Consider the following 26,156-nt stretch of genomic DNA (forward strand, 5'->3'; position numbering starts at 1 on the left):
TGAAGTCCTAAAACCTTTATTTCCCTTTTAAAAAAATGGCCCTGCAAAGAAGCCAACTGATTTATAAATGACTATAGTTCTGGATTGATAGAATATTTAAGGGTATGAGTGGTTATACTTCATGGAATTCTGGAGGAATTTATTCCCCCAGTTCTGGAAAAGCAGTATAGTAGTCCTGGAGTGTCTTATCACATATCTCCTGTAAAGAATTACTACTGGATATTCTTTTTTTTTTTTTTTTTTCAAGCAAACCCCCTTTCCTCTCTGGGCCTCTGTTTTTTGTTTGTTGGTTGGTTTGTTTTGTTTTTTAATAAGATGGAGATAACTATTGTCCTGGATGACCTATAAAGTACCTGGCCAGAGCTAACATTTGATGATTCCATAGTTTTCTGGGAGTTTTGTTTTGTTTTTTTAAATTTTATTTATTTATTTATTTATGGCTGTGTTGGGTCTTCGTTTCTGTGCGAGGGCTTTCTCTAGTTGCGGCAAGTGGGGGCCACTCTTCATCGCGGTGCGCAGGCCTCTCACTATCACGGCCTCTCTTGTTGCGGAGCACAGGCTCCAGACGCGCAGGCTCAGCAATTGTGGCTCACGGGCCTAGTCGCTCCGCGGCATGTGGGATCTTCCCAGGCCAGGGCTCGAACCCGTGTCCCCTGCATTGGCAGGCAGATTCTCAACCACTGCGCCACCAGGGAAGCCCACTACTGGATATTCTTAAGTGCCACATGGATGTCACCACACAGTGTGTTATAAGAAGGCAGAATTTGCTTTGAGCTGCAGTGGTCCAGAGGTGGGGGTAGCTCCAGAGTAAGTGGAGTTGAATTTGAAAATAGGTATGATTATTGTAAGTAAAGGGGCTACAGGCAGATGGAAAGGGCTGGGGCAGAGTGAGGAAGGCCACACAAGCAGGAAAGGCCAAGTTTATTCATGACAGGCACTTGGCTATGTGTCTACTAATGACATTGCTGAGGGACTTAAGGATCTCAGGGTGTCAAAGGAAATGATTGTAGGTGAGGTCACTGTTAACTTGGATAGACCCTCAAAGAATGGCCTTTTCTGTCATCTTGCTGACCTTCCCGCTCCCACCAACTGGCAGAAATATACTTAAATGCTTAGCATAGCACCTCACACCTAGTAGATGCTTAGTAGGGGTTAGTGGAGTGAGCAAATACATGGTTTCATCCCCATATCTGTTGTTTGCAGTCTGCTCTGTCTTAGTTTGCCCTCAAATGAGATGAAGCAGTTTGGTTCCTTTATTAAATACCACATCCTTTCCTTCCAGGCTTCAGTCACTCTCCATTCATTTGATAGCTGGGTACTGGGCAAGGGTCCCAAAGATCGAAGACGCTGAAGTTGTCAGTAGGAGCCATGGTCAGACTTGTCCAAGAGTTCTCTAGTGCCAATCATCCCAGTCCCTTAACCTTTGCTAATAGCTCCTGATCCTCAACATTTTACCGGCCTCGTCACAGGTATATTGCACAGTACCAGCCCAAGGCCTGAGGAGGCTATAGCATTGAGACCTTCAGAGTTCAATAATGTACAGAAAACATCTCTGCTTTCTGCTCTAGGGGGCTTGGAATGGTTCCTCAGCACTTCCCTGGCCACGTGGAGATGGACATTCACTCCTCTCAGCCATGGGCTGGCGAATTGCGCTCTATCACCTGGGCGGGGGCAGTTAATCAGATGGGTTTTGTTGCTCTGCTTAATGATGGTGAATCACAAGTGGGGCTGTCAGAGGGATGACACCATCGTGTAGGGTCAAGGGACAAACTTTTAAATCCTACTTAACGTTAGTCATGGGGTATTTGACTTTGGATAAACTCTCTGATTTCATTTCTTCATCCCTGAAATGGGGTTTGTTAGAGTAGCCCCACCTAAATATCCTGAGGGATGGTATGTGAATCCAAGGAGCTGATGACTACAGATTGGTTTTATAAAACATCGAGGGCTTTAGAAATCGCATTTTGCACTCAGGTTAATCATGGTGTGTGAGGGCTCTAGAACTGAAAACTTGGGTTTGAATGCAGCTCTGCTACCTACTCGGCCTGGGCAAATTATTTAACCTCTCTGTGCCTCCGTTTTCTCACTGAGGATACTAATTGTACCTGGCTCATCAAACTTCTGTGAGATATAAATGAGATATAGGGCTTTTTCTAGTCTGTATGGTACCTTTACGTGAGTCAGAAAAAGTCACTCCTTTCTTTGAGATACTTTACTTCTGTCTGTTGAAGAATTCTCATAATATACTGATTATGTTTGAACAGTATGCTTTTCTACCATCTGCTAGGATAAAAACATTGTAATAAATATGCAAATATATCATTCCATGGTATGAGTGATGCCCACTTTGATGAGCTATTGTTCAGTGTCCGACCTTCGTAACCGTACATGGCAGCCCTGAGTGGATGGATGTAAAGCACTTATTACCTAGGGTGTAGTTAGAGATCAAGCAACATTAGCTTTTTTGTTATTAATATTGGATAGTTTTACCATTTTCTTTCATTTGGTCCCCCAAAATAACAGTGAACAAGTTAGGGTTAGCCATTTGTACCCAGCAGCCAGAATTCCTGTTGATTCAGCTTGTCATTAGGTATGCATGGGAAGTAGATGATGGTGGAAACCAAGACACCTTTGGGAGGTGAGCAATCCAGGTGAGGGAGACTTAACAAAAGCCTACAGAGTGTTGAGGAAGGATGGGGACAGATTGACAGTGGCCACTGGGATTTTCCCTCTGTAGACAGGCCAGTGTGGTACCACTCAGTGGAGCTTTCTAGGAACCAGAAAGGAGAGGCCTCGGCTCAGTGACAGAAGACCTCACGCACATCTGCTCTGTGGCAGTTGGTTATGGCAGGAGTCCTGACGTTTGGGTGAAATGACATCAATCCAGAGTTGCTACTGGCTGAGTGGGGCTCACGCTGCTCCAGCTAGATGGTAGGTGGCACCTGGCCTCCCTCCTTTACCTCTTTTTCCCTCAAAAAAAGTAATTTTGGCCCTCAGCCTGAGGCCCTGGGAATGATTTGTTCTTCATTGGGAAAGGGGTTTTGGATCCTTTTAAATACGTAGTAAAATGATGCATCTTCTCTCTGTCCCTCCCTTACCTCCCCATAGGTGTATGCAGAAATATTTGCATACACATTCAAGAAGTTTACCTAGACCAGTGGCTTTCCACCTAAGTTGCACATTATAATCAACTGGGGAACTTTTAAACCCTGCCATGCCCAGGCCGCATCCCAGAGCAAATAAATCAGACTCTGGGCATAGGGTGCAGGCATCAGGGATTCCAAGGTGCAATCGAAGTTGAGAAACACAGGCCTAGGCTCTCCTTTACCAAAGATAACCATCTGTGAGCCTCATATCAGGGCTGTGGACTCACTAAGCTTAAATCTCCATAGACTGGCAGCCTCCTAAGGGTGATTTCTAGGAATTTTGGATGGTATATAATGGACATTATGAAAATGCTGTATATATGAGAAATGACCTTTGACTCAAGAACGTCTACATGTTCCCCAGCCTTACACCATCTCAATCCAGAAAGAGCAGAGGAAATAAACCAGGGGAGTGTGCATGGGAGAGATCAAGGGAGGTGGGGGCAGGTAGGTCTCAGAAGGCCTAATTGGCATAGGAAATGGAAAAATTTTGAAAATCAATCAAACCCTGGTTCTAATGACAAGGAAGGACAGTAAATTATGAGAATGTCAGGGTTGAAGTTTCACACTTAATCTATAAACCTACTTTTAATAGGTCCTCAGGTGATTATAAATTCACAGTGGCTTTCTTTTTATTGGGTTATATGAGGCTGTTCCACATTTCTAAAGGAAGCCCAGGTGCGTCTCTTATTTATTTATTTATTTATTTATTTATATTTAGGATACTGAAGAATTTTTTTAAACCCTACTTTTTATGAACATTAATTATATACCATGCAAGGAAGCAATTGCCTCTATGTTATGAAATATTAAATCAAAATGCTTACCATTCCCAAATGTCCCAGAGATAAATACAGCAGTAGTTTGAAGCCCGTCTCAGAGCTGTTTTGCCTGCAAATTTATTGTTTTGTCTCCATTTTCAGAAAGCCCTGTTTTCTGTGAAGTATAGCACTCTAGGTAGTTTTTAAGGCTCAAACTCCTCTGGAGTTGCCTGTGTCGGCAACAACTCTTATGTAGATGGCACACGAGGGATGGCGTGTTGATCGGCTCCTTTAAGATGATGAATGGGCAGAGAGTGTTATTGTCTTTGATTGCATGCCTTACATCATCTGTATGTAGGAATAAGAGGGCCATACTTTATCTTTAGCCATTTTATAAATATTTAAGTCCTTATAGTTGCCTAAAGATATTAAAGCATATTTTACGGTAGTCGGAATATAAATATTATATATAGCTGAAGATACCAAAGTAGTTTAATGAATTCATAATTTTCTGTTCAAATTTACTGGAATGCGTTTTATGTTCCAAAAGTTCCATTTAAGGAATAAGATACCATTCTGCTTCCTGACAACACACCAAGTGTTGGCTGGCGTTTCGGGTGGGAGTCTCAGTTCCAATATCTATAGAGGCTTTCATTAGGAAGCAAGGAGGCAGGAAGTCAGGGCCCTGGGATATGTTTCCTCCATCTCTACATTTAAAACTATATATAAATAACTTTCTGAATAAACAATTCTGGCGCTTATTTAAATCATTAAAGCGTTCCAGAGAGAAAACTTTTTATAGCCCCTTTCCTCTATTTCAAGGAGATTAATTCAGAGAACTTAAGTAAGAACAATAAAGATGTAGTTTGCAATTTCCCCTTCCTCCCCACCCCCTTTCAGAAACAGGGACACAGACCCTGCTGGCCAGTATATACAGCCCAATTCAGGGTATTATTGGTTTGGGTAGTGCCTTCCCAATGCATTCTGAACATTTCTCCCTAAGTTAAAGAGTCCCAACTTGCTCCTTCCTTTTCCTAACTGCGAATAGTGACAGGGAGACTATTACTGCACCTCTTTTCAGTTTTCCAGTGAAATATGAAGACTTTCCTCTTTAATATTTCACAAAGTTTCTCCAGCTCCCAGCGGGAGTCCATGCTGGGTAATGTTTGCTAATTACCAACAACAAAACTAGACATACAACGCTGGTAAATTACCTGACCCTTTCCATTTTAATGAGACAACAAGGATTTCTCGAAATGATGTTGTTTCACTGGTTAATGGTGTCAGCAATGTTGTAATTGTGGGTTGAGACACATTAGCTGAACAACCACATGTGGAAAGGGCTTTCTCTCGACAAGCCCTTTGGAGACTAGAACCATATTATCATTAAGCCTCTGTCATTTGCATGCTGCTAATCACTTACTTTATTATCCCGCATATCCATTGTCTTTCTTTAATTGCTCTTTAAATTAAAATTAAAAATAGTTCTAAAGCCCACAATGGCTGGGATAGCATCTTGATTATGAAGATAACTTCAAGAAAATGGAACAACTGATAACATATTGCCAAGATTATAAGCGAGTCCCACTGTTATGTACCGTGCCTGCAGGCCCCAGGGGCCTAATTGTGGCAGTTTCTCTTCCTTCAGCCCATACTGTTTGTTTAATAAATGGTTATTTATGGCCTTTTTGGCCATTATAGCAACTTTGGAGAAAGTACATCCTTCTCGTTGGTTTGGGCGCTGAAATTTCATTCTCCAGGCAAAGGTATAAAACAGAATTGAAAGGCAGGATCTGCACTACAGCTTGTGAGGGCCTCTGAAAAGAGGCCCCCTTGATTCTCCTTGCTCGTTTGTTCTGTATGAGTTTATTATTAAAATTTAGGGTTGTGAAAGAGACATAAACTTTAGAGCTGAAAGGAACTTTAAAGTCATCCCCATTTTACAGGTGAAGAAACTGAGGACAGGAGCAGTTGCCATGACTCTGATCACACGGCAGGAGATGAAACTGGATTGTCTGTTAGCGAGTGGATTGGATGGAGGGCTCCTGGAGGGAGGATTATAGCTTATGGACTACTCCTGAGACAGGATATTGTCTCACGCTCAGAGTTGTAATGTGCACGCTGCATGGTTGTCATGGTGCGGTGCATTTAGTGTCTCTCGTATGCCTATACTGGTGTGTTTTTTGTTGTGAACTATGTGCTGTGATACTGGAAGGGAGGGCTCCTGCCTTTCACTTCTTAAAACAATGACCCCAGGAATGACTGCGGGCATTCCTGAATATTGAGTGATCAAACCCAGAGTTATCATGATTCCAATATTATATTACAGTGCCCCAGAATTAGGATGACACGTTTTTGAGAGTCAGAAGTCATTGGGACATTGCCTTACGTGCCTCAGTTTTACAGATGGGCAAACCAAGTTTGGGTAAGACATTGAATCTAAATTGTCGCAGGGACTTTAGGGGATGACCTGGAGCTAAAACCGTGTCTTCTGATTCTCTGTTTTTCTGTCAGCATTACCAGTCTATCATTGACGTCAACAGCAGTAAAAATAAGTTAGTACTTATAAAGTGCTTACTCTGTGCCAGGCACTGTTATAAGCAGTTTATCTGTATTATTTAACTCATTTAATCTTCATGACATATTACTCTAGTTTATAGGTGAGGAGACTAAGACACAGAATTTAAGTACATCGCCCCATATCATAAAACTAGGAACCGAAGGAGGCAGCACTCAACTCAGGCAGTCTAGCTGCAGAATTCCTGTTCTTAATCACGATGCTATGGCTCATTTCAGGATGTGGTCAAAGGATATTGATCATGGTGTAAACAAGAGATGTTCAAAATCAAACTAGCACCAATCGGCCTCTTCTTTAGTGAAGTTCTATGTGTGTGGGGAATGCCTGACTCTCAAAATCCAAGATTCCAGTTACATATTCATCTGCCAGCATCATATATGCAGGAAAGCCTTTCAAACTTCAAAGAAAACATTTACAGTGCTTTCTTTTAAAAGACCATCAAATGTTTGGAACGTCAGCCATTATCTCTGTCCAGGCGTCCTGTCTCTAGAACCTGTCAGAGACAGCTGGCTGAGAGTTGTCAGTGATGGGATTCTGCTCTTCCTGAATTGCAGGGCAATGCCTTGGACCACTTGGCAAATCCATCTTTTACAGCTACTTAATTTTCTGTGCACTTAAGATATGGGTGTTTTAGTTTGCTTGTGATTTCCTAGCTCTGGTTTTTGCTACGCTGGCCATTGGTTTGTACTAAACCAAACAACTGGGGCCCATTTGGCATTTGGTGTTTAAATGTAAAAGGACATTCGAAGTACATGACAAATGCTGAAAAACAAAGCCCATAACACTGCGAACATAAAGAAACTGTTTATAATGTAAAGGTGGTTACATTTTCAGTCAATCTATCACTTTAATGAGCTCTTTGCATTTCTTTGATTAATGCTTACAAAAGGGGGAGAAAAAATTGATGTAATGGAAACAAAATGGTATATAGTCTTGGCAGCATTAGGGTTTCTGTGTGTTTTATTAGTATCCACTTCGTATTGCTGTCTTGCAATGTGTACTTCTACCTTTTCCCTGGCATAGTATGCCTCTAGTTTACTGGAAATGTGATCCAGCATGAAGAAGTTTCTATATTAGTGGCAAAACAGCCTTTGTACTCTCCGGTGGCAGCAAAGAGGGAGGGTCCAGGACAGGAATTAAGAAGTGGTAATAGTAGTAAAGGAAAGGCTGATGTAGTTCATGCCGTATTGAAATGAAGAATCCAATAGGTATGAAGAAAAGAAAAGAGAACATTAAAGATGCTTTAGAAACATTTAAACATTAGGGAGTAATTGGTACATAATCAGTAGTAATTCTTACAGTTTAAAATAGTGAATAAAGGGGAAGGGAAAAGTGCAGCAAAGATATCTTTGTGAAGTAACTACATGGGGGGGGAGAAAAGTTAGTCAAGGCAGGCTTCCTGGAGGTGGTGAAGGAGGGGCAGGAACTGAGTTGGGGGAGAAGGGAGGGGACAGCATATCTGAAGTGGGTAAGACTTGGTGGGAGTAGGGATGGGAATCAGCAAATGCCACTCTTCTGTGCTGGAAACCAGCTCTGACTGCTCCTCCCCTCAGCTGTATGCACAGAGCATTGTGGCTCTTTGGACCCATGTAAGCTCTCAGCATCCTTTGCTCTGAGATTGAGTGGCTCTTACAACATTGTAGGAAGTTGAAATGGTAGAGAACTGGGAACCCTGAAAACTCTGTTTTGCTCTGTTCTTCTAAAGCCCCTTAATCTGTAACTTTTGGTCACTTCTAGCCCAGAGCCTCAGTTTCCCCAAATTCATGTAGGTCAAAATGACCTTTAGGGTTGTTACAGCTCGTCAGCGTGAGTCCCTCCACCGTGTCAACCAGCTGTTCTCAACCCATGAAGATGACGTGAAGTTGTGAGGTTTCAGGCTCTTTTCTTTTATTCATTTATAATTTTGCTAAATTTTCTTCTCCTTGCACAAATGAAAGATGTTTCTTTTAGAAAATTTAGCAACTATGTATAAACAAAAAGAAGACAAATATGCATTCCTTATAATCTTAGCATTCGGACATAAGAAAGTTAACGTTAGTCTTGTTTCTGCAGATGTCAATATTTTACCCCTCAAAATGGATCATACATAATAGTATGTACCTGTTTTTTGCACAAAATTGTATCTGAGTGATGTCAGAGCTCTGTCTCATTCTCTTTATGTCTTGATACAATTTTTTCCATATCATGAAATGTTTTTCTGCATTATTTTTAGTGGATGCATACTTAACATAATCAGTTTCCTAAAACTGGACATTCAGGTTGTTTTCATTTTAATACTGTTACTTAATAGCTACAAATGAAGACCATTGTAACCAAATCTTTAATATAAAGAAATGTTGGCTGTGCATATATTTTTAGAAGTGAAATTGCTTAGGCCAAAGGGTGTGTCAAATTTTAAATCATTTGATCTGTATCGCCAAATTACGTCTTATTTTGAAGTTGTAAGATGAATTCAGAGGGGGTAAAAGGCAATTGAGAAGTTGTGGAACATTCATCATGACACCATGAGCTTTTGCACAAATGAAGAGGTTAGACCAGGTGAATATTAGGTTTCTTTCCAAATCTGTGGCCTTAACTGTGTTTGAGTTGTAACTAGTCTCCTCCCCTTCCTCCCTCCCGTCCTTATTCCCTCCCTCTTTCCTTCCCTCTTTCCTTCCCTCTTTCCCTCCCTCTCTCCCTCCCCCCCCCCTTCCTTCCTTACACCAACCCCTCTGAGAGACAGGTTCTTACTTAGGGACAGTAAGCTCTTTAAGTTTACTTTAAGGAAAGAGACTGTCTGCTTGGAGAGACAACTCTTGCAAACATATTTGTTTCATGTGTGTGAGACTTGTCTAAGTGCTGACTGTATCTTATGAAACTTAATGGACAAATAGCTATAGAGAACTTTGGTTGATTGATTGGTTGTTAGTTGGTTGGTTTAGTTTGCTTTGGTTTAATTTAGACCCAGGACAGAAACTCTAAAAAAGATGAAGTACCTTATGCAGCTTCCCAATGCTTTCATTAAATACAGTCTCTAGAAAAGAGTACTGTTAAAAATATCAATGTTACTTATTGTAAATAAAGAAATTGACCCAGGTCTCGTCCCTGGTCACTGGAAATGAACGAGAAACCTTGAATGAAGATATAGTCACTTGTTTCAGTAGAAACTCAGACGTGCATGAGCCATTTTACCAAGAAAAGAACAGAGATTTTTCTCAGTTACTATACTATTTGGGCATTTTGGTTGCAAGTGATAGAAATCCAACCCCAAAGCCTTAAATAAAGAGGAAGAAACACTGGGGTGTCTCTGGCTTTAGGCACATTTGAGCCCAGGAGCCTGAGTGATGTCAGAGCTCTGTCTCATTCTCTTTACCTCTTGATTCATTTGCCCTGTTTTCGTTTGTCCCCTGGTGAGCTAAATGCTCACCAGCAGCCCCGTACTTACATCCTTGTGGTTTTGATAGCATCTTTAGCATCGTTTTCATCAGGTCTTGGGGAGAACACAGATTGGCCCCAGCTTGAAGGACAAGTGGATCTCTAAACCAGCCCTGTGTCCAGGATGATGGGGACCCATATTGTTGGCCTTGTGGGGTCAGGGTTACCCCCCTTCCCTACCCCCCACCAAACACTGGGAATGGGTTCCTCATGTAGAGAAGAGGTTGAAGGGGAGCACGTAACAACAGAATCAACTATCCTGGCTCTGCCACCAACTGATCCGCAACCTTAGACACAGTAACTTCGCTGCTCTGAGCCTCAGTTTCTTCATCTGTAAAAGGGAGGTAATTATTAGAAGATTTCCAAAGTTCTTGCATCCCTAACAGAGTGATTGGTAAAGAGGCAAAAAGAGACCCAAATGGTATAGTTTAGGTTTCTCAGAACTGTCTATTAATGTAATTTCTAAGCTCTGTCTTTAGGCTCTGGGTAGAGAACAATCAGTGATCAGCTCCAAGCTCATGAGTTACCTGAAATAAAGCAGATAACACAGCTGAAATTGGCAAGGGTGTTCCCTGCCCCACCTTTCCCAGCGTTGACCTCCAGCAACCTGTTGGGGGCTGGCACCACTTCCAGCTCCTAAGTGGAAAGTGCTCAGTTAGAGTAGCCTTTGGGCAGTGTCAGGAGAAGTTTCTGCCTTGATAAATAATCATTTTTTATTGAGTCAACACTGGTCAGCTCCTGGCTCTCATGACTCAGGACTCCAGCTTTGTGGAAAGCCGCTGAAAACTACTATGAAAAACTTATTACAAGGTTCAACTGAGGTTTTCCCTTGGCCGGATTTCTCTTGCAGACTTTTCTAAAAAACCTATTTCCCAAATCAAGCCTGGGCACGTGGATTTTTCCCCCTACAAGTTAGAAAGCAATCATGCTTCTGTACCTGGAATTTTCTTTACTTCAGCTGCTGAAGAATTTGTTGGAATACATACTGCAAAAGATGACTGCTGTGGCTATTACTGTACTTGCTCAGGGGAGCTATTCAGATGCCTCCTTTATTGGAGCTTAATAGATTAAAAGTCCAAATTGAGTCTCATGATATAAGCCTAATCAAGTTCTAATCTGCATAATTTTCCCATAAGCAGCAATGGGAAATTTGGATAATTTATGTTTCAGCAGTTGCCAATCATGTGTTAAGTAACATTGTTGCATTTACTTATCAAAATATTTTTATTGATCTTCACTTCATCTGACATTTGGCTTTGGGTTTTTTTTTTTTTCCTGGCGTTAACAGGAAATTTAATTCATCTCCTAGATGATGTAATATGAGATGTGTCTCTTGATTTTAACATGCCTTTATAGATCATTTTTAACGGTGATCTTTCCCTTTTACAACTTCATATTGAATACCTGTCTCAGCAAACCTAGACGACTCTGCCTAATTTATTTCCCTCGTTTAACGTAGCATATGGATTTCTAACCATCATTTATATGCACACAATAAAAGATAATTTGCCCCACCATTTGAACCAATTCCTTTATGTTAAATCTATGGGGGTGGGGAGGCACTTACCTTCATTTCTCCATCTATTTTAGGGGAGGTGATTTATAAGAATTTCCATCTCCCTCTCTCCCTGGAAAAGCTTGGGGATTTAACTAGGGAAGATTTAGAAAGTACTTTGTGTTTTCCCCCACGGAAAAATACTGTAATAAAGCATTTGTCATATGTACTGAGTTGTGCATGCTACCATACCAAAGCAAGTTAAGCATAACTACAGTGGGTCCCAGCTGTTATCTGCTATTGTTTAAAAGTGAAAACAATAAAAGAGTAAGACTGGCTCAGGCCTCAAACTTGCCTGCCAAGCTCAGCACATGAGAAAGAGAGACCATCACACACGGAGGGAAGGCAGCATGGAGCACGGGAATCCTTGGGCTCTGAAGTCAGACTGTCTGGCTGGAGCCCCCCAGATCTGCCACTTACCAACTGCGGTGTTGGAGGAAGTTATTTGACTGCTCTGAATCTTATTTTCTTCATCTACAAAATGGTAATATTAGCAGTTCCTGTACTTACAGGGTTGTTATGAGGAATAAATGAGGTGGCCCGTGAAAAAACCCTTAGCGCAGCTTTGGCACGTAATAAGAAGGAATATGCCATGGTGACTTAGAGGAGGCTCTGAAGCCAGTTTACCTGGGCTGAGATCTAGATCTGCTCATTCCTAAATGTATGCGCTGGGTCAAGTTGCTTAACTCTGCTGTGCTTCAATTTCCTCATCTGTAACATAGCAGTGTCTACATAGGATGGCTGTATGAACTAAAGTTACAACATGCGCAGATTTTAGTACACGCTGAGCACTCAGTAAATGTTGGATTTTACTATTTTTTGCTTAAGGTTCTACTTAAGCCTGACTTCTTCATTCTCAAAATTACGTTAGTCAATCTAGATCCAGAACGTTCTTGCCTTTGCTTTGAGTTCCACAATGACCATGACATTGAGTCTTTCTCATTTTCAAATGCACTCACAACTACATTACCCTGGAACCCTTTTCTAGGCATGCCCTCTGGTAGATCTTATCTGAGTCACAGCCTCTCTTTGCTTGCAACCCACAGGGGCTCCTTGGATGCTACGTCTGTAGGCATGCATGCAGCAGGTACCCAAAACAGTTACTTTAAAAAATGAAACCTTAGTGATCTTGTTATTCCCGAGCCTCTTCTCCTTGAACTTCTTAGGAATAGGTCAAGTGTTTGTGTTAAATTCTTTCATGTGAAGCCATCCAAACTGAAATGCCCTTGTCAAATTTAACTATAGGTCACTTAACCTTCCAGTAACTTCCCTGACACAGGCCAAGTGCTGCCTGCCATTGGATAACCAATCATAAAAAAGAAAATCAGATGCTACAGATTTTGTTCAGCTGAACCCAACAGTGGTGATGGTTGAGAGCACAAATTCTGGAAAAGAATATAGAGAGCAGCGAAAACCATTTTAAAAGCCCGAGAAACAAAAGAAGAAAGATTATGTCCTTAAATAATTAAAGGAAGTGGGAAATTAGGTCTAGAAAACAGAAGACTCCAGAGAGTCTGCAGTTGCTATAAGGCATTAAGAACCTTTCTTTCATGAAGACTGGACACCAGTTTTTCAATACCTAAAGAAAATCCTAGCCATCCAATATCCAAAATACTCCATCCTTGAATATTTTAGGCTGTATTTTTATCACTGGATTGACCTGATTATTTCTACCAAAATATATCCATACTGCTATTGCCTTCCCATTAATTTTCCAGGATTTTTCTCTGTGTGAAAATTCTTTTAAAAAACTCTACCAAAAGCTACCTCAGGTCTTTATCCATAGGGAAGGGGGAGGCAGTGGATGCTATTCCTAGCCAGAATATTTATTGTGTACTGAGTAAAATATTAACGTTGGTAGTCAACATTTTAAAGTATTTTTTCTTCATACCAGGCATTGTACTAAATGTTTTAAATATACGATTTCATTTTATTCTCACAACTGCCCTGTATAGTGGGTAATTCCAGCTTACAGACAAAGAAGCAGAGGTTTGGAGAGTCTGTGCTATGCTCATGGTTGTGTGGCTTATAAGTAGATGAGCCAGAATTTAAACCTAAGACATCTGACTCCAAAGCACATGCTCTTAGCTATTCCACTCTGTTTCTTCCCTGTGGGCCAGGCATTTTGTAGACAACCTGGGATGTTTAAAGAAATAGAAAACCCAGTCTTTGACCTAAAGTTCTCCTGCAGCATATGGAGTGAGCGTGCTTGGCAGGGGGCAATGTTGGGCCCATTTCTGCCTGATGCCAAAGGAATAGAACAAGTAAAGTAAGCCCATCCTATCTGTCCCTGAAGATTGAAATGGGGAGGGGTTTTCAGTGTAAGGAGTTCAGGCAGTCTTTAAAGTTATCTTTAGCCCAGAACTTGCCTCCCATGTCCATGCTCAACAGGGCGGAAAGGGAGTACATCTAAAGAACCAGGAGGCCATCTTGGTAAGAGCTTGTGTTGTAGTTAATTAAACTTGAATCTTTTCCTGATTGAGAACTTCTGATTCCATCTCTCCAATGCCAACATTCTTCATCATCTCTTCTGGCAAAATAAGTGGTTGTTTCTAAAATTAACTTCCCGCGTGTTAGTTCAACTAACGGAAGGAGCGTTTCCCAGTTTCACTATCCTCTAGCTGTAGATCAGGGTCCCTGGAGGATATTCCATGTGCCAGCGCTTTCACATGCAGAACTGAAGCACTGCTTTATGTAGAGGGACTTACAATTCAACCAAAGATGTACCCACTGCAGCTAACAAAGGGATGGGGAGCAAGACCATCAGGGACCCGGGTACCATTTAGACCTGCCCCTTTATTAACAGCTGCTATGGTGAATGGGGTAGATGCCATCAAATGGCACCAAAGGCCGGATTGCCTCTTCTCTTCAGAAGGAAGGTGCCTGATTTTCTGTTCTTTCCAAGGCCACATCGGGAATCAGGGTCTGCTCTGCCATTTCAAGCCACAAGTTTCCCATTATAGGATCTCTAAGAATGAAACAATGCTAATCAATTCTGTTCCTCTTTAATAACACAACTCTTCAGGAAGGGCAAAAAAAAGATAAAATCTATTTCTTTTATCTTTGCCTTTGCTTATAAAAATGTGTGGCTATAAAAGTAGCAAAATAAAAAGTGACATTATCATTGCTGAAGTTTTCTTTCCAACAAAATCTCCCCGTTCTTGGGGTCCTGTGTAGGAGAGAGAAAGGCGTTTAACGGAGAGATGTCTTTGGACATCCACCATAGTTTGTCAGTTGCAGATGCTAATGGAACCAGGCTTGGCGACTGAAGGGGAAAATGGAATATGAAAGCAAAATGAAAGAGGCCTATGAGGCAAGCATGTCATTTCTAAATGAAGGTTTCATGCAAAGGAATTGAGTCTTTTCACAGCTGAAAACGGAATCTTTAAATAAGATAAAATAAAAGGATGCTTTGGTTTGTTGCCGGTTCTGTAATGAAATACAGTTTTCCTAATACCGTGTGACCTGCATTTTTACCTGTTTTATGGGCGCTAGTCCTTGACGTACAAACCCGTATTTTCTCAAGTCAGCATTTGATGATGGATGTCAAAATACAGGCCATGTATTATGCATATAGCATTACCGATTTAAGGTGTTTACTTGTCAAGTTGAAGAAATTCAAAAACGTCACATCCACTGAATCTGCACAGCTGTCACTTGCAGTTTTTCATGCTTTTGAATGAAACTTCTGATGAAAACAGTTTAGTTTTCCCCCTGCACTATTCTAGGGGAAGAAAACAGCAAGCATTTCAATTGCGTGTTCTTGGTTACATGGTTGGCTGAAAAACACACATTCCAAAGTTTAGAAAGAGGGGCACTATACTGTCACTCAAAGTTACTTACCCTGTGCACAGGGTATCAGTATAAAGAATAAAATTAAGTGCAATCAGGGAGTGAATGGTAAATAAAACTTTTTTTTTCTTTCTGAAAATATGACACTCCGATGAAATTTATACACAGGGGAGCAGAAAACAGGAAAACTCGTTTATATTTTTCTGGCATTTCATGCATGATGTACTTCCAAAGCAACAGGCAATTATGAACACCTGTCATTTCATTCCTGGTAGATAAAGATTCACACATACCTTCATGCCAGAAACAACCCAGTCTTGTCGCATTACCGGAGAGAGTCACTAATCTGGTCACACAATCTTCGGAAATTTGTTCTTGGAAACTTCGCAAGTGACTGTATCTGTAATTCCCTAATCCATTGATAAGCCCAGGTAGCCATCCACCACGGGCAAAGAGGAGAAAACAAAGAGAACGTGAACTTCTGTCTGCCTGTTTTATAAGGTGGGGAAGGCAGTTGGGCATGGCGACCAGTGTGGAGCTGGCAGTGCCACTTGCCACGTGGCAAAATTAATTTTCACCAAAAGAATGTATGAAGAAAATAAATGTATCATGTTTATACGGCTATGTACCTCCTTAAAGAGGCAGCCATTTGGCCTAGCTGGGATACTTTCTCACTTGAAAACTTGAAAATATGGTTGGGCCAAGCTCATTCTAATATGTATTGAGATTTGGGTCTGAGACCCAAAGAAGCCCACACTGCAAAAGTCAGAACCAAGTAGGCTACTCTCCAGTTTACTGTGCCCACATCTACCTTATGGAGTCTGTGTCAAGCATACTGGGAAGTTCAAGGGTCCACTATAAGCAGGTGGCATATGGAGCAGTCAGGATGATTTCAGCTGCAAGTAAAGAAAACTCCTCAGTTTGGCTTAAACAAAAGGGGGGAAAATAAATATACACATACACACACACACATATATATATAAATATATAGTACATATATTGTATGTATATATACATAAATATTTAATACATAGTACAAAATACATAAATATACATAAACATAGACATTATACATAATCTCATTATTATGTGTATAATATATATAAAAGCTCGTTACTACATTTTATATTATAATCTCACTTATAAATGTATAAAATCTCATGTAGTAAGAAATCCTGAGATCAATTGGTTTTGATTCTAGGGCTGGTTAATTCAGGAACTAAGGGCAGTTCTTCCTATCATTCAGTCTTTTTATCATTCACTTCAGCCAATTCATTAAGTTGGCTTTGTCCTCAGCTGGCGCCCATCCTAGTTACAAGACGGCTGCTACAGTTCCAGGTACTACAGACACAAAAGCAATGTCCAGTGGATCAAAAGAGAATCTCTTCCCATGTGATATTTTTTAAGAGCAAGGAAACGTCTCCTCAAGCCCCCAGGCCGATTTCCTCCCACTTCCCCTTGGCCAGAACCCTGTCAAAGGCCCAGGTTTAAGTCCCTCACTGGCAAGAGAATAAGTGATCAATTGGTTTAAGATAACGGTCAGGATAGGTTAGGTTATGCTGTGGTAACAACAACAACACAAACAACAACAAAACAAGTCTCAGTGGCTTAAAGCAACAGAGATTGATTTTTCACTCAGAATGCTTTGTGTGTCTGGGCTGCTGTCCAGCCTTCATCTCCATAGTAACCTGTGTTCCCACTGTTGCCACAGCCTGGGAAGAGAGATGGCAAGTCAAATACTTGTACCAGCAGTGATGATATGCGTTGTTCTGTTTGCTTTTCATGGGCCAGGGCATTTCCTATGTCACGTGGTCATATCTAACTTCAAGGAGGCACAGAGGTACAATCCTCATGTGTGCCTGAAGGGGGAAGGGAACAAAAATCTGTGAGCAAGATCAATAATTGGTGGAAAGACTGGTTTTTAGGGAACTGTCAAAGTGAGTTAGAATTTTTTATAATGGTTTGGTCTCCTGCTTTGTTCTTCTGAAAACAACTCATCAGAGTTTATCCTGGGAATAGGATATTGATTTAATAAATAGGATATTTATTTTTGACTTGTAAATAATGCATATGTTACTTTTTTATTGTGTATATATACTATGCTTTCATCATTTCCAAATTTTCCACATTTCTGATTTTTCTTCTTCCTCTCTTTCCTTCCCACTAGGATTCACACCTCCAGGAATGGACAGATCCTCTCCGGATAACAGCCCGGTACATGGGATGTTACGCCAGCCCTCCATCACAACTGGGGTCAACATCCCCATCATCACTGAACTAGGTAGGAGTGAATGTCAGCTTTGGGTGGATTTTTTTGGTCCTCTCTTCCGACCATGCAGGATACAAGGAGGTTGGCCTGAGTCTTAGCTCTTTCAGTGTGCTAGGCTCTAATGGGGTTTGTCTGGGGGGAGATTGGAGAAGGGTATGGGTAGAAATATGACAGATGACCCAAGGGAAAACCGATCTATCTTTCCTCTGAGGTGAATAGATAGTTTCCTTATGCTGGTCATTGTTTTCAAAGGAGCCTGAGATGAAGGGTTTGAGATTGGGTCATACATTAGGGAAGCGGGAGGAAGGGAGGAAAGGTATGGTCCAAGGATTTTTTCCAGTGATTCTCATTGGAAGCATCTGTGGAAGGTCCCTCCCTGGAGGTACAAAGCCTCAGGTCTAAGCCAACCCCATTTTGAGAACTGCGTAGAAACATTGGGCTAATATTTGATAATTTTACATTTCATCTATTCTAGTTGAACTTTTCAGCTAAAGGCCATTTTCAGTGACTGCCGCTCTGGTCCAAAAAATGATGGGGTTTTGAGGGCCATGATCATTGGCCAGTGGGATCCAGCTTTTAACCTGGCCATGGCACTCCCTGCTACTATTTGTGAATTTGCAAAACTGCTGCGTGGTCTCTTCCCCCGAAGATAAACACTAACTACCTGTGGTCCTGGGTCCCTTTACTTTAGAATGTCTCCTCTGTTATTCCCTCACTCTTTTCTTTTTCTGTACTTTCCTCCACTCCCTTTCCCCAACCCTTAACTGCTGTATCCCATTAGCTAAACCTGGCAAGTTGCCTTTGGTATCTGTCAATCAGGAAAAAAACAGTGGGACGCACATTCTAATGATAACTGAACTGGGTAAGAAGCACTGTTTTCTTTCACATCAGTATCTCCTTTTGTTTTGTGGTTCGTGTTTCCAACTATCATCAGCTTGTTTTTTATTTCACCGGCTGTAACGGAAAGGCTACCCCATGGCACTGCTTTGAATGTGTTTTATTTGTGGCTCTGGTTGGAATCGACTGTCTTGTTCTAGCCTTCCTTAATGATTTTTTCCCCACACAGCATCAGTAAACCTTTGATCACACCCATCTGACCTGGCAGTTGTTTCCAAAGCATCTTTGCTCTAATTCATTTTCTTTGGCTTGGGCCTTTTTTTTTTCCATGTGTCCCCCTGCTCCCCCTCCCACCTTCTCCCTTCTATTCCTCTTCCAACACACTGTCAGTTTGACTGACATGTCTTCACAGCTCTCAGAGGAAGTCAAAGGAGAAATATAAAAATTTTAAGATAAGAAACCTAAGACGGTACCTTCCCTCCAGCTGTTTATTTTCCTTTATTCTGACTTTATTTGCCTTTTTTTTTTTTTTTTCCCTACTCAGCCCTTTCTCAGAAGCTCTGGTTCTGAAGCCATAAAAGCAGCCAGCTCATAGGGGACCCTTTCTTACTAAAGCCAGGTCTTAAGAAAGGATGCAAAGGATGAGGTTAGCGGCCACCAAGCCCCAGCCCTGCACTCTGACCCCCACTCCGCTGGCCCAGAGCCCTCTCTGGGAGATTCGGGGCAGACTCATCTAGAAGATGAAGGCCTGTAGTCGTGACGGCATTTGTCAGGCTCTTCCACGATTCCCCATGACTTGGTTAATAACTCTATGAAAAGCACCCATCAGCAGCAGGTCTCAGAACTGGGGACTGATCTTCTAAATAGAGAAAGCAAGCGCTGCTCGGTGGAGGGTAGATCGAGAGGTAGGGAGCGTCTGCCTTCAAATAGCTCGCAAATGAAACTAACATGCCATTTTCTTGGCCCCAAAATATATTTCAAAATAATAGAGCAGGCTTTTAACACAGTAATCTTGCTTGCCAGGTGTCTGGAAACAAAGGAATAAATTGTCCACCATTCAGCACAGCATTATTGTCGATGTAGCTGTTTATCAGGACAGATTCACTCAGGTCAAGGACTGTCTCACTATTTTCTGTTTCCAACAGTAGGACAGGTGTCTTTTTCATGTTTAGAGAAGTTGGCTAAAAGCATAGGCTTCTGGATTGCTCTTCTCAGAACCTTAGGGTGGTAAGGGACCCAGGGAGCTTGTGTGGCCCAGACTTCTGCTGGGAAAATTCATCCAAACATCTCTGTCTCAGAAAACTTCAGCAGCATTTCAGTATCACCACTGCCAGGAATTTCTTTGTCTATTTGGAATTCATGCGCTGCCAGCTAACTGGGATATCTTTATTTGTGACTAGTAGAAAAGAAAAAGCATGGCGCCCCCAGTCTGAGGCAACAATTCAAGTATTCAGTTAGCATAATTGAGTCTCCTGAAGCCTTTGTCCCCCACCAGATTTCTTTTATGGGCTCAGAGAACCTTCCATGTGTTCAACCACCCTCATCTTCTGCCTTAAGCCCAATTTTCCTACTCGTCATACTGCCTTTAGCACTCAGACCATCATCCTCTGGCCACCTCACCTCCCCCTATCCCCACAAATATTTACTGTTTACCTACATGTTCTGAGACGTCTTCTGCATTACACTAGGCCAGTAAAATGCTTTTTAGAAAACACAGATGGCGCAAGGTCAAACAAGTTTTTTAAACTGTATAGTATATTCCAGTCTTCACGCACCTGGGGAGTCCCAATTGATGTTAGTGGGTCCGGGCTTCCTAGAAGTTCCACAAGAAGGAAATCTGTTTAAAGCTATTTAACCTGTTTCCCAGTTGTATTTGATCACAAACATTTTGGGGTGACTGTTTTCATCACCTCTTAGCACCCACATAATTACTGTCCCGTGAAATAGGTTTCGGGTAACACCGGCTGCTCTCCCTTTGAGACTAGGTAACCCAGAACCCTGGCTCCTGCCTTGGAGTTCTTTCCCAAAGACTCGAATCCCTAGCTGGCTGACATTCTCCAGTCATCTGTCAAGTCTACCAAACCCTCCCCATCGTCATGAGAAGAGGTAACCAACACTTCCTTTAGGCAGTGTCCATGTGTACGCCCTCCGCAGCCCTTACAGGTAGTTAAAGCCAGGTCCATCTGCATCTCGTCCCAGGTTCACATTTTCCCATTCACAAAGCAGGAAGACTAAACTGGGGGCCACAGCATGCTTCTGGGTAAATGAAGGGAGGAGAGGAAAAGCTACCGCATGACCCTGGCAGGATCCCTGAGCAAGGCCTTATTTACGTGCTTCTGAGAGGGGCAGAGGGAAGCTGGGAATGTTCATAGTGTCAACAGAACATGGACTGAACGTGAAATCATGAGAGCAGCTACCGTTTATCAAGGTGCCGGGCCAGGTTCACCAAGCAGAATCTCATAGGAGCCTCCTGTCAGCCTCAGGAGAGCTACTAATATTTCCCGCGTTTTACAGAGGGAGAAACTAAGGTGTAGAATGATAAAATGCTTTGCTCGGGGGAGTTAGTGACAGGGCCTGGATTCAAAGCCCAGTTGTCAGATCCTGGGTGTTTTGCATTTTCACTAGCCTGTAGCTCAAGCACTGAGAGGATAGTGGGCACCCAAACATGATAAACGTTGGAAGAACAGAGAGCAAAGATTTTCCCCCATTACGATCTTTCTCTAGGGAAACAAGATGGTGTCATTTAAAAATAATTCCATGCCCAGCCTTTTATCCTATTATCATTTATTCTGCCTCATACGATAAACAAACAAAAGTTAAAAACAACAACAACAACAAAAAAAGAAGTGATCCCAAAAGTTCCTTACGGAAAAAAAAAATTAAAACAATAACTCTAGGAAAGAGAATTAGCTGCTGATACCTTTAGAAAGGAATCAGAAAAAGGAAACCTCATCTATTCTCTTCCTAAAAGCACCATAATTATTCCAGAAATCACAAGCGCTCATCTCCTCCCCCACCACACACTTTCCCCGCCATTACTTGCTCTGCAAAACTGATAATTTCTGATGCCAAGATGGGAATGGAAATTAATTTGTCATTTAATTTTTAATAAGTTAAAGACATCTCGGTGACACAACCAATCAGTCTGCACGTGCGTGCCAGAGGAGTCCTTGAGGAATCCTCAGATGGAAATGAAATACAGCATCAAATGCTGCGTCTGCTTGAGCTGAAGCACGTAAAAGATTGAGCTGTTTAGGAGGGGAAAAGGGAGAACGTGGGCATCCCCAGGCACCTCGGAATGCAGAGCAAATCTTTGTCAGCGAGCAGCCGGAGACAGCCAGGGGTTCATCCTTTGTATTGAACAGGACTTGTTGGGTTTGGGCCTGGATTAAGGGCCAGACACCAGGCACTACCTAGACCCGTCCCCCCCGCCCCTGGGCAGGCTCTGTGGGTGGTGCCGGAGGGTGGATTCCTTGCTATTTGCCTTTGCTATGCTCCCAGTCTGTTGCTTTTCACTCTCGATAAATTGCTTTCTTTCCCTTGTGGCTAAACTTCCCATCCCAGCATGGCTCCTCATGGCTTCTCATCCTTGAAATACAGCCATCTCTCAAAGGACTTAGCTACCAAAAGCACGCTTCAGAGTGTTTTTCGTCACGATCTAAAACTATACCAAAGAATTGACCAGCACTGTCCGCCAGCTCCACCAGCCTGCCGTGGAGCACGTCTGCTTGACGTCACTGCTCTCCAGGCCTGGGAACCTTGAACAAGCACCTCGGAGCAGTCCGTTGAGTCCCACCGACCCCCACCCTGAGCTCCATCAACAGCTTCTCCCATGCTTTTCTTTCCTTTTCAGTGACCTCAGTGTTTCTAAACCGATAGCCTGCTCTTTCTCTGACTCTGCTGCCCGCATGTGGTCTTTTGATCTAATTCTTACTTTACGCTTTTCCTAGTGAACGATACTAATGTTCAGTTTCTGGACCAAGACGATGACGATGACCCCGACACAGAGCTGTACCTCACGCAGCCGTTTGCATGTGGGACAGCGTTTGCCGTCAGCGTCCTGGATTCACTCATGAGCGCGGTGAGTAGGTGGGGGACACGGGGACCCAGGGACAGAGCGCCTCCAGCCTCCCATGCATGAGGGGCATGGGCTGGAGCTTGAACTACCCTGGAGAACCGAACCACACCAAGCTTGCCGTCTGGAAGGGGATACTGATATTAATTAAATTAGCACGCAGATAACCGTCTGATTATAAATTCTTGAAAGTGCAAGGAAGGCTATGAGTAAATATAGGTGAGCACTTGATGTGGTCTCGGGATTGGAGAAAGATTTCTCCAAAGAAAGAATATATATTTTATGTCAAGATCTGAGCAGTAAAGATGGGAGATTTTATGGGGAAGAGAATCCCCCAAAGAAGGACAGCAAAGGTAAAGGCCTGGTGGGGAGAAGGGGTACCTGACAGGCTCAAAGAAGGCAAAGAAAGCCTGGGTCGCTGGACCTCAGTGAGAGAGGAGAAGGGGAGGACAAGGCAGAGTTGGACCCACAGGACCTCGAAACCCATTTTCATGTTTTTGGTCTTTCTCTTAAGAGCAGTGAGGAGGCGTTGAAGGGTTTTAAGTTGGCAAGTGATGTGATCAGGTTTATGTTTTGAGGGCATTGCCTGGGCAGGTATGTGGAGGATGGCTCAGGAGGCAAGATGGCAGCGGGAAGTCTGAGTAAGGGGCTCTCGTAGCGTGGAGTAGGGTAGAGCCCTCGGGGCTGGAGGAAGGTGGATGGGTTTGAGTGGTGTTTGTCAGTAAAATTGAGAGGACTTGGGAATAGATTGAATATGAGCAAAGGCGGAAGAGGACATAGTGTCAAATGTGTCTCCTAGATCACTGCCAGTCACCGAGACTCAGTCCTGGGAGAGGCGTGGGTGTGAGGCAAGGCCTGGCCTGTTCTCTGCCCCAGTGAAGGGGCAGAGCGGTGGCGGAAAGAGGAGGGCGGGCTGGCCCAGGGATCCAAAGCATCTTCAGTTTCTTTTATAACTTGATATGCATCAAACAGTCAAGGCATTTGTGTTTTCACTTGTGAGACCAAAATCAAATGACAATTAAAAAGTAGGTCCCATCTTAAAGAAGCCATCTTGAGCTACAAATGGCAAAGCAGACTAGAATGGAGATTATGAAGTGTTCCTACTGAGCGGCTTTATTTATTATATAGAAAAGTCTTTTTATTGGGGAATTCTCAACTTCACTCTTTTTATAAATACAGACATAGGCTGGATAAAAACTGACCTTTGGAGAAACCACAAAAATAGAGTTCTATTGAATCCATTAAAACCATAAACATAGCCCAGAGAGTTTTTATACACATACATTTCTTCAAATGCTTAAGAAGGCTATTCTCAAAAAAAAAAAAAAAAAAAAAGAAAAAGAAGGCTATTCTCCTGCATGTGTTAAACAACTGATATGCTAATCATGCATTATTCTCATCTATTCATTAAAGCTAATCCCAGAAGGACCTCTATTTGAGGAAAGAGAAAACATAAAGCTTTTTAAGACTAATTTAGGTTATTCTATATTCCTGAATGTGGTCCAACTACAAGCATATCTTAGTGAAAAATCAGAATTATAGATCTAAAAATAAATATGAAACAACATTCATCTGAATTAAGGTTGACTGGGCTTCATGCCATCCCAGTGCTTGCCAAGCCAAGGAGGAGAGAAAGCAGCCCTTCCTGAAGGCCGTCTTGCTTTCCCAGGGCTCACGACCCTTCTGATGGTCTGAGGATACTGAGCCTCACCTTTCTACCTGCCAGTGATGTTGGGCTTAGTTTGGGCAAACTCCCTAAGCAGGCCAGAGGGCGTGATGGAAGCAACAGGAGGTGCTTATTCCAGTGTGTATTCTCTGTAATAGTCCTCGCAGTCTCCAGGTCCACTTTCAAACAGATTTCTGTAATCCATCTCCTCAGAAGTTTCATTTTATTTCTGATCCTAATCAGACAGATTTCAGAAGACTGTTCTCACTAAAAGATGATGAAACAGTTTATAGTAGATTTTTTTTTTTTTAATTTATTTTTGGCTGTGTTGGGTCTTCATCTCTGTGCGAGGGCCTTCTCCAGTTGTGGCAAGCGGGGACCACTCTTCATCGCGGTGCGCGGGCCTCTCACTATCGCGGCCTCTCTTGTTGCGGAGCACAGGCTCCAGACGCGCAGGCTCAGTAGTTGTGGCTCACGGGCCCAGTTGCTCCGCGGCATGTGGGATCCTCCCAGACCAGGGCTCGAACCCGTGTCCCCTGCATTAGCAGGCAGACTCTCAACCACTGTGCCACCAGGGAAGCCCTATAGTAGATTTTTTTCAGAACTCTAAAATACTCGATCCAAATTTTTAAAAATCCAAACTTACAAAATTGTTTCCACAGATCAGACATGCCGTATATTCCAGGTGGGGCCAGCCACATAATTTGAAAGCCTACTTTTTCATAAGTTACTAAGAATTTCAAAATGGTGACAGCAGAGCATTGAACCAAATGAGGGACTCTTCTGAGCGTGGGCCCTGGGTGACAACGCAGGCCACACACCCATGAAGCCAGCCCTGGTTCCAAGGAATAAAACTGTTTTTAAGCACCAAAGCACTTCACCTCTACACAGTCAAGGGGGCACACTGTGGCCATGGGGTGGGAGTGAGTGGCACATCTAGTTTTGAGTCGCACCGTTCTCTCTACAACATCACTGTAGAGGGAAACTCAGCTGAGAAATCAAAGTGGATTGGTTTGACATTTTTTAAAAAATCTGTCTCTCATCTCCTTTGAAATGCAAACTAAAATGTTTGGGAGAAGGTGGCTAAGGCGTGTATGAATACAGCAGTCTGCTAGCAAAGCAGCACTTCTCAATTCCAGCCTGGGAAAAAGCGGTGTCAGGAATCTAGTAACCGTCATTGTCATGATCAGCGGCAGCATCATTTATTGAGGGCCCAGAACTGTACAAAGCGCTTCATTATTATTATTGCAGACGATATTATTTTGGACAATAATGTGAATAAACCTGCTTTAAGTGTTGAAGCAAGACCTATTTAACTGATCCACTGTTGTGACTTCTCAAATCATTACTCAAAATGCCTCTCCACTTATTCCAGGCCTTGTTTTCATTGTCTAGGATAAACACATTCCACAGTGAGGTCTCAAATTGGGTCTGGTTCAACAGACCCAATTGGATCTAGACCTTCTGATTACTTGTGATTTCTTGGCATTCCACCCCAACCCTAATTTATGAAAAAAATAGGAGATTATCTAGTACCAAGGCAGTAAGTAGAAGGAACTAAAAGCGTTGGCAGGAATATAAATTGAGAAGGTGAGACTCCAAACAGCAGGAGCTGGAGGTAAGCTTCCATTTCAGGCATTCGCTTACAAGCAATATCGCTACATCCACACGCACATCTCTTTAGATGTCTATGATCTCCTTTTTCTAGCGCTCCTCCCCAAATTGCCATTTAATCATGTGTCTAAACACTCTCTGAATATTGTCCTTCATAACTCAACTCCTGCTGCTTACTGCTTCATTTGTGAAAAAGAATAATGTTTCAATTCATCACATGCATTCCTAGAACAGCTAGGGATGTTACAAACATGGCCTCCTGGCTTTTTCCTGCAAATCAACAGCAGAAACACATGATGAGAGGGAATAATTATGCTTATGGGTATATGCCTCTAAGAAGAAGAACACAAGAAATGTATTTTTCAGAATGATCCAGCTTGATGCTCATACACACATGAAAAAGATGAAAGGAAGCCTCTTGGTAAAACTGGCACATGAGTATGTAGATT

The 26,156-nt window shown here is 42.4% G+C and overlaps 1 protein-coding gene across 12 annotated transcripts in view; it reads left to right on the top strand.

Moving 5' to 3' along the window:
• Positions 1–26,156, top strand: part of KCNMA1 (potassium calcium-activated channel subfamily M alpha 1) — a 751,400-nt gene that overhangs the window by 692,063 nt on the left and 33,181 nt on the right. For 10 of the 12 annotated variants that reach the window (XR_014253611.1, XM_082425673.1, XM_082425680.1 and 7 more), the window contains 2 exons: positions 17,414–17,527; positions 22,303–22,433. Coding sequence is in view for 11 of the 12 variants with exons in the window: in XM_082425673.1 (XP_082281799.1) it covers positions 17,414–17,527; positions 22,303–22,433 (245 nt within the window). In the remaining variant the exon portion in view is untranslated. Of the gene's footprint in view, positions 1–17,413; positions 17,528–18,296; positions 18,378–22,302; positions 22,434–26,156 lie in introns of all 12 variants that reach the window. The other 2 variants (XM_082425676.1, XM_082425678.1) reach the window with 1 other exon arrangement.

The sequence above is a fragment of the Balaenoptera physalus genome, assembly GCF_965194825.1.
Source record: "Balaenoptera physalus genome assembly, chromosome: 14".
NCBI lineage: Eukaryota > Metazoa > Chordata > Mammalia > Artiodactyla > Balaenopteridae > Balaenoptera > Balaenoptera physalus.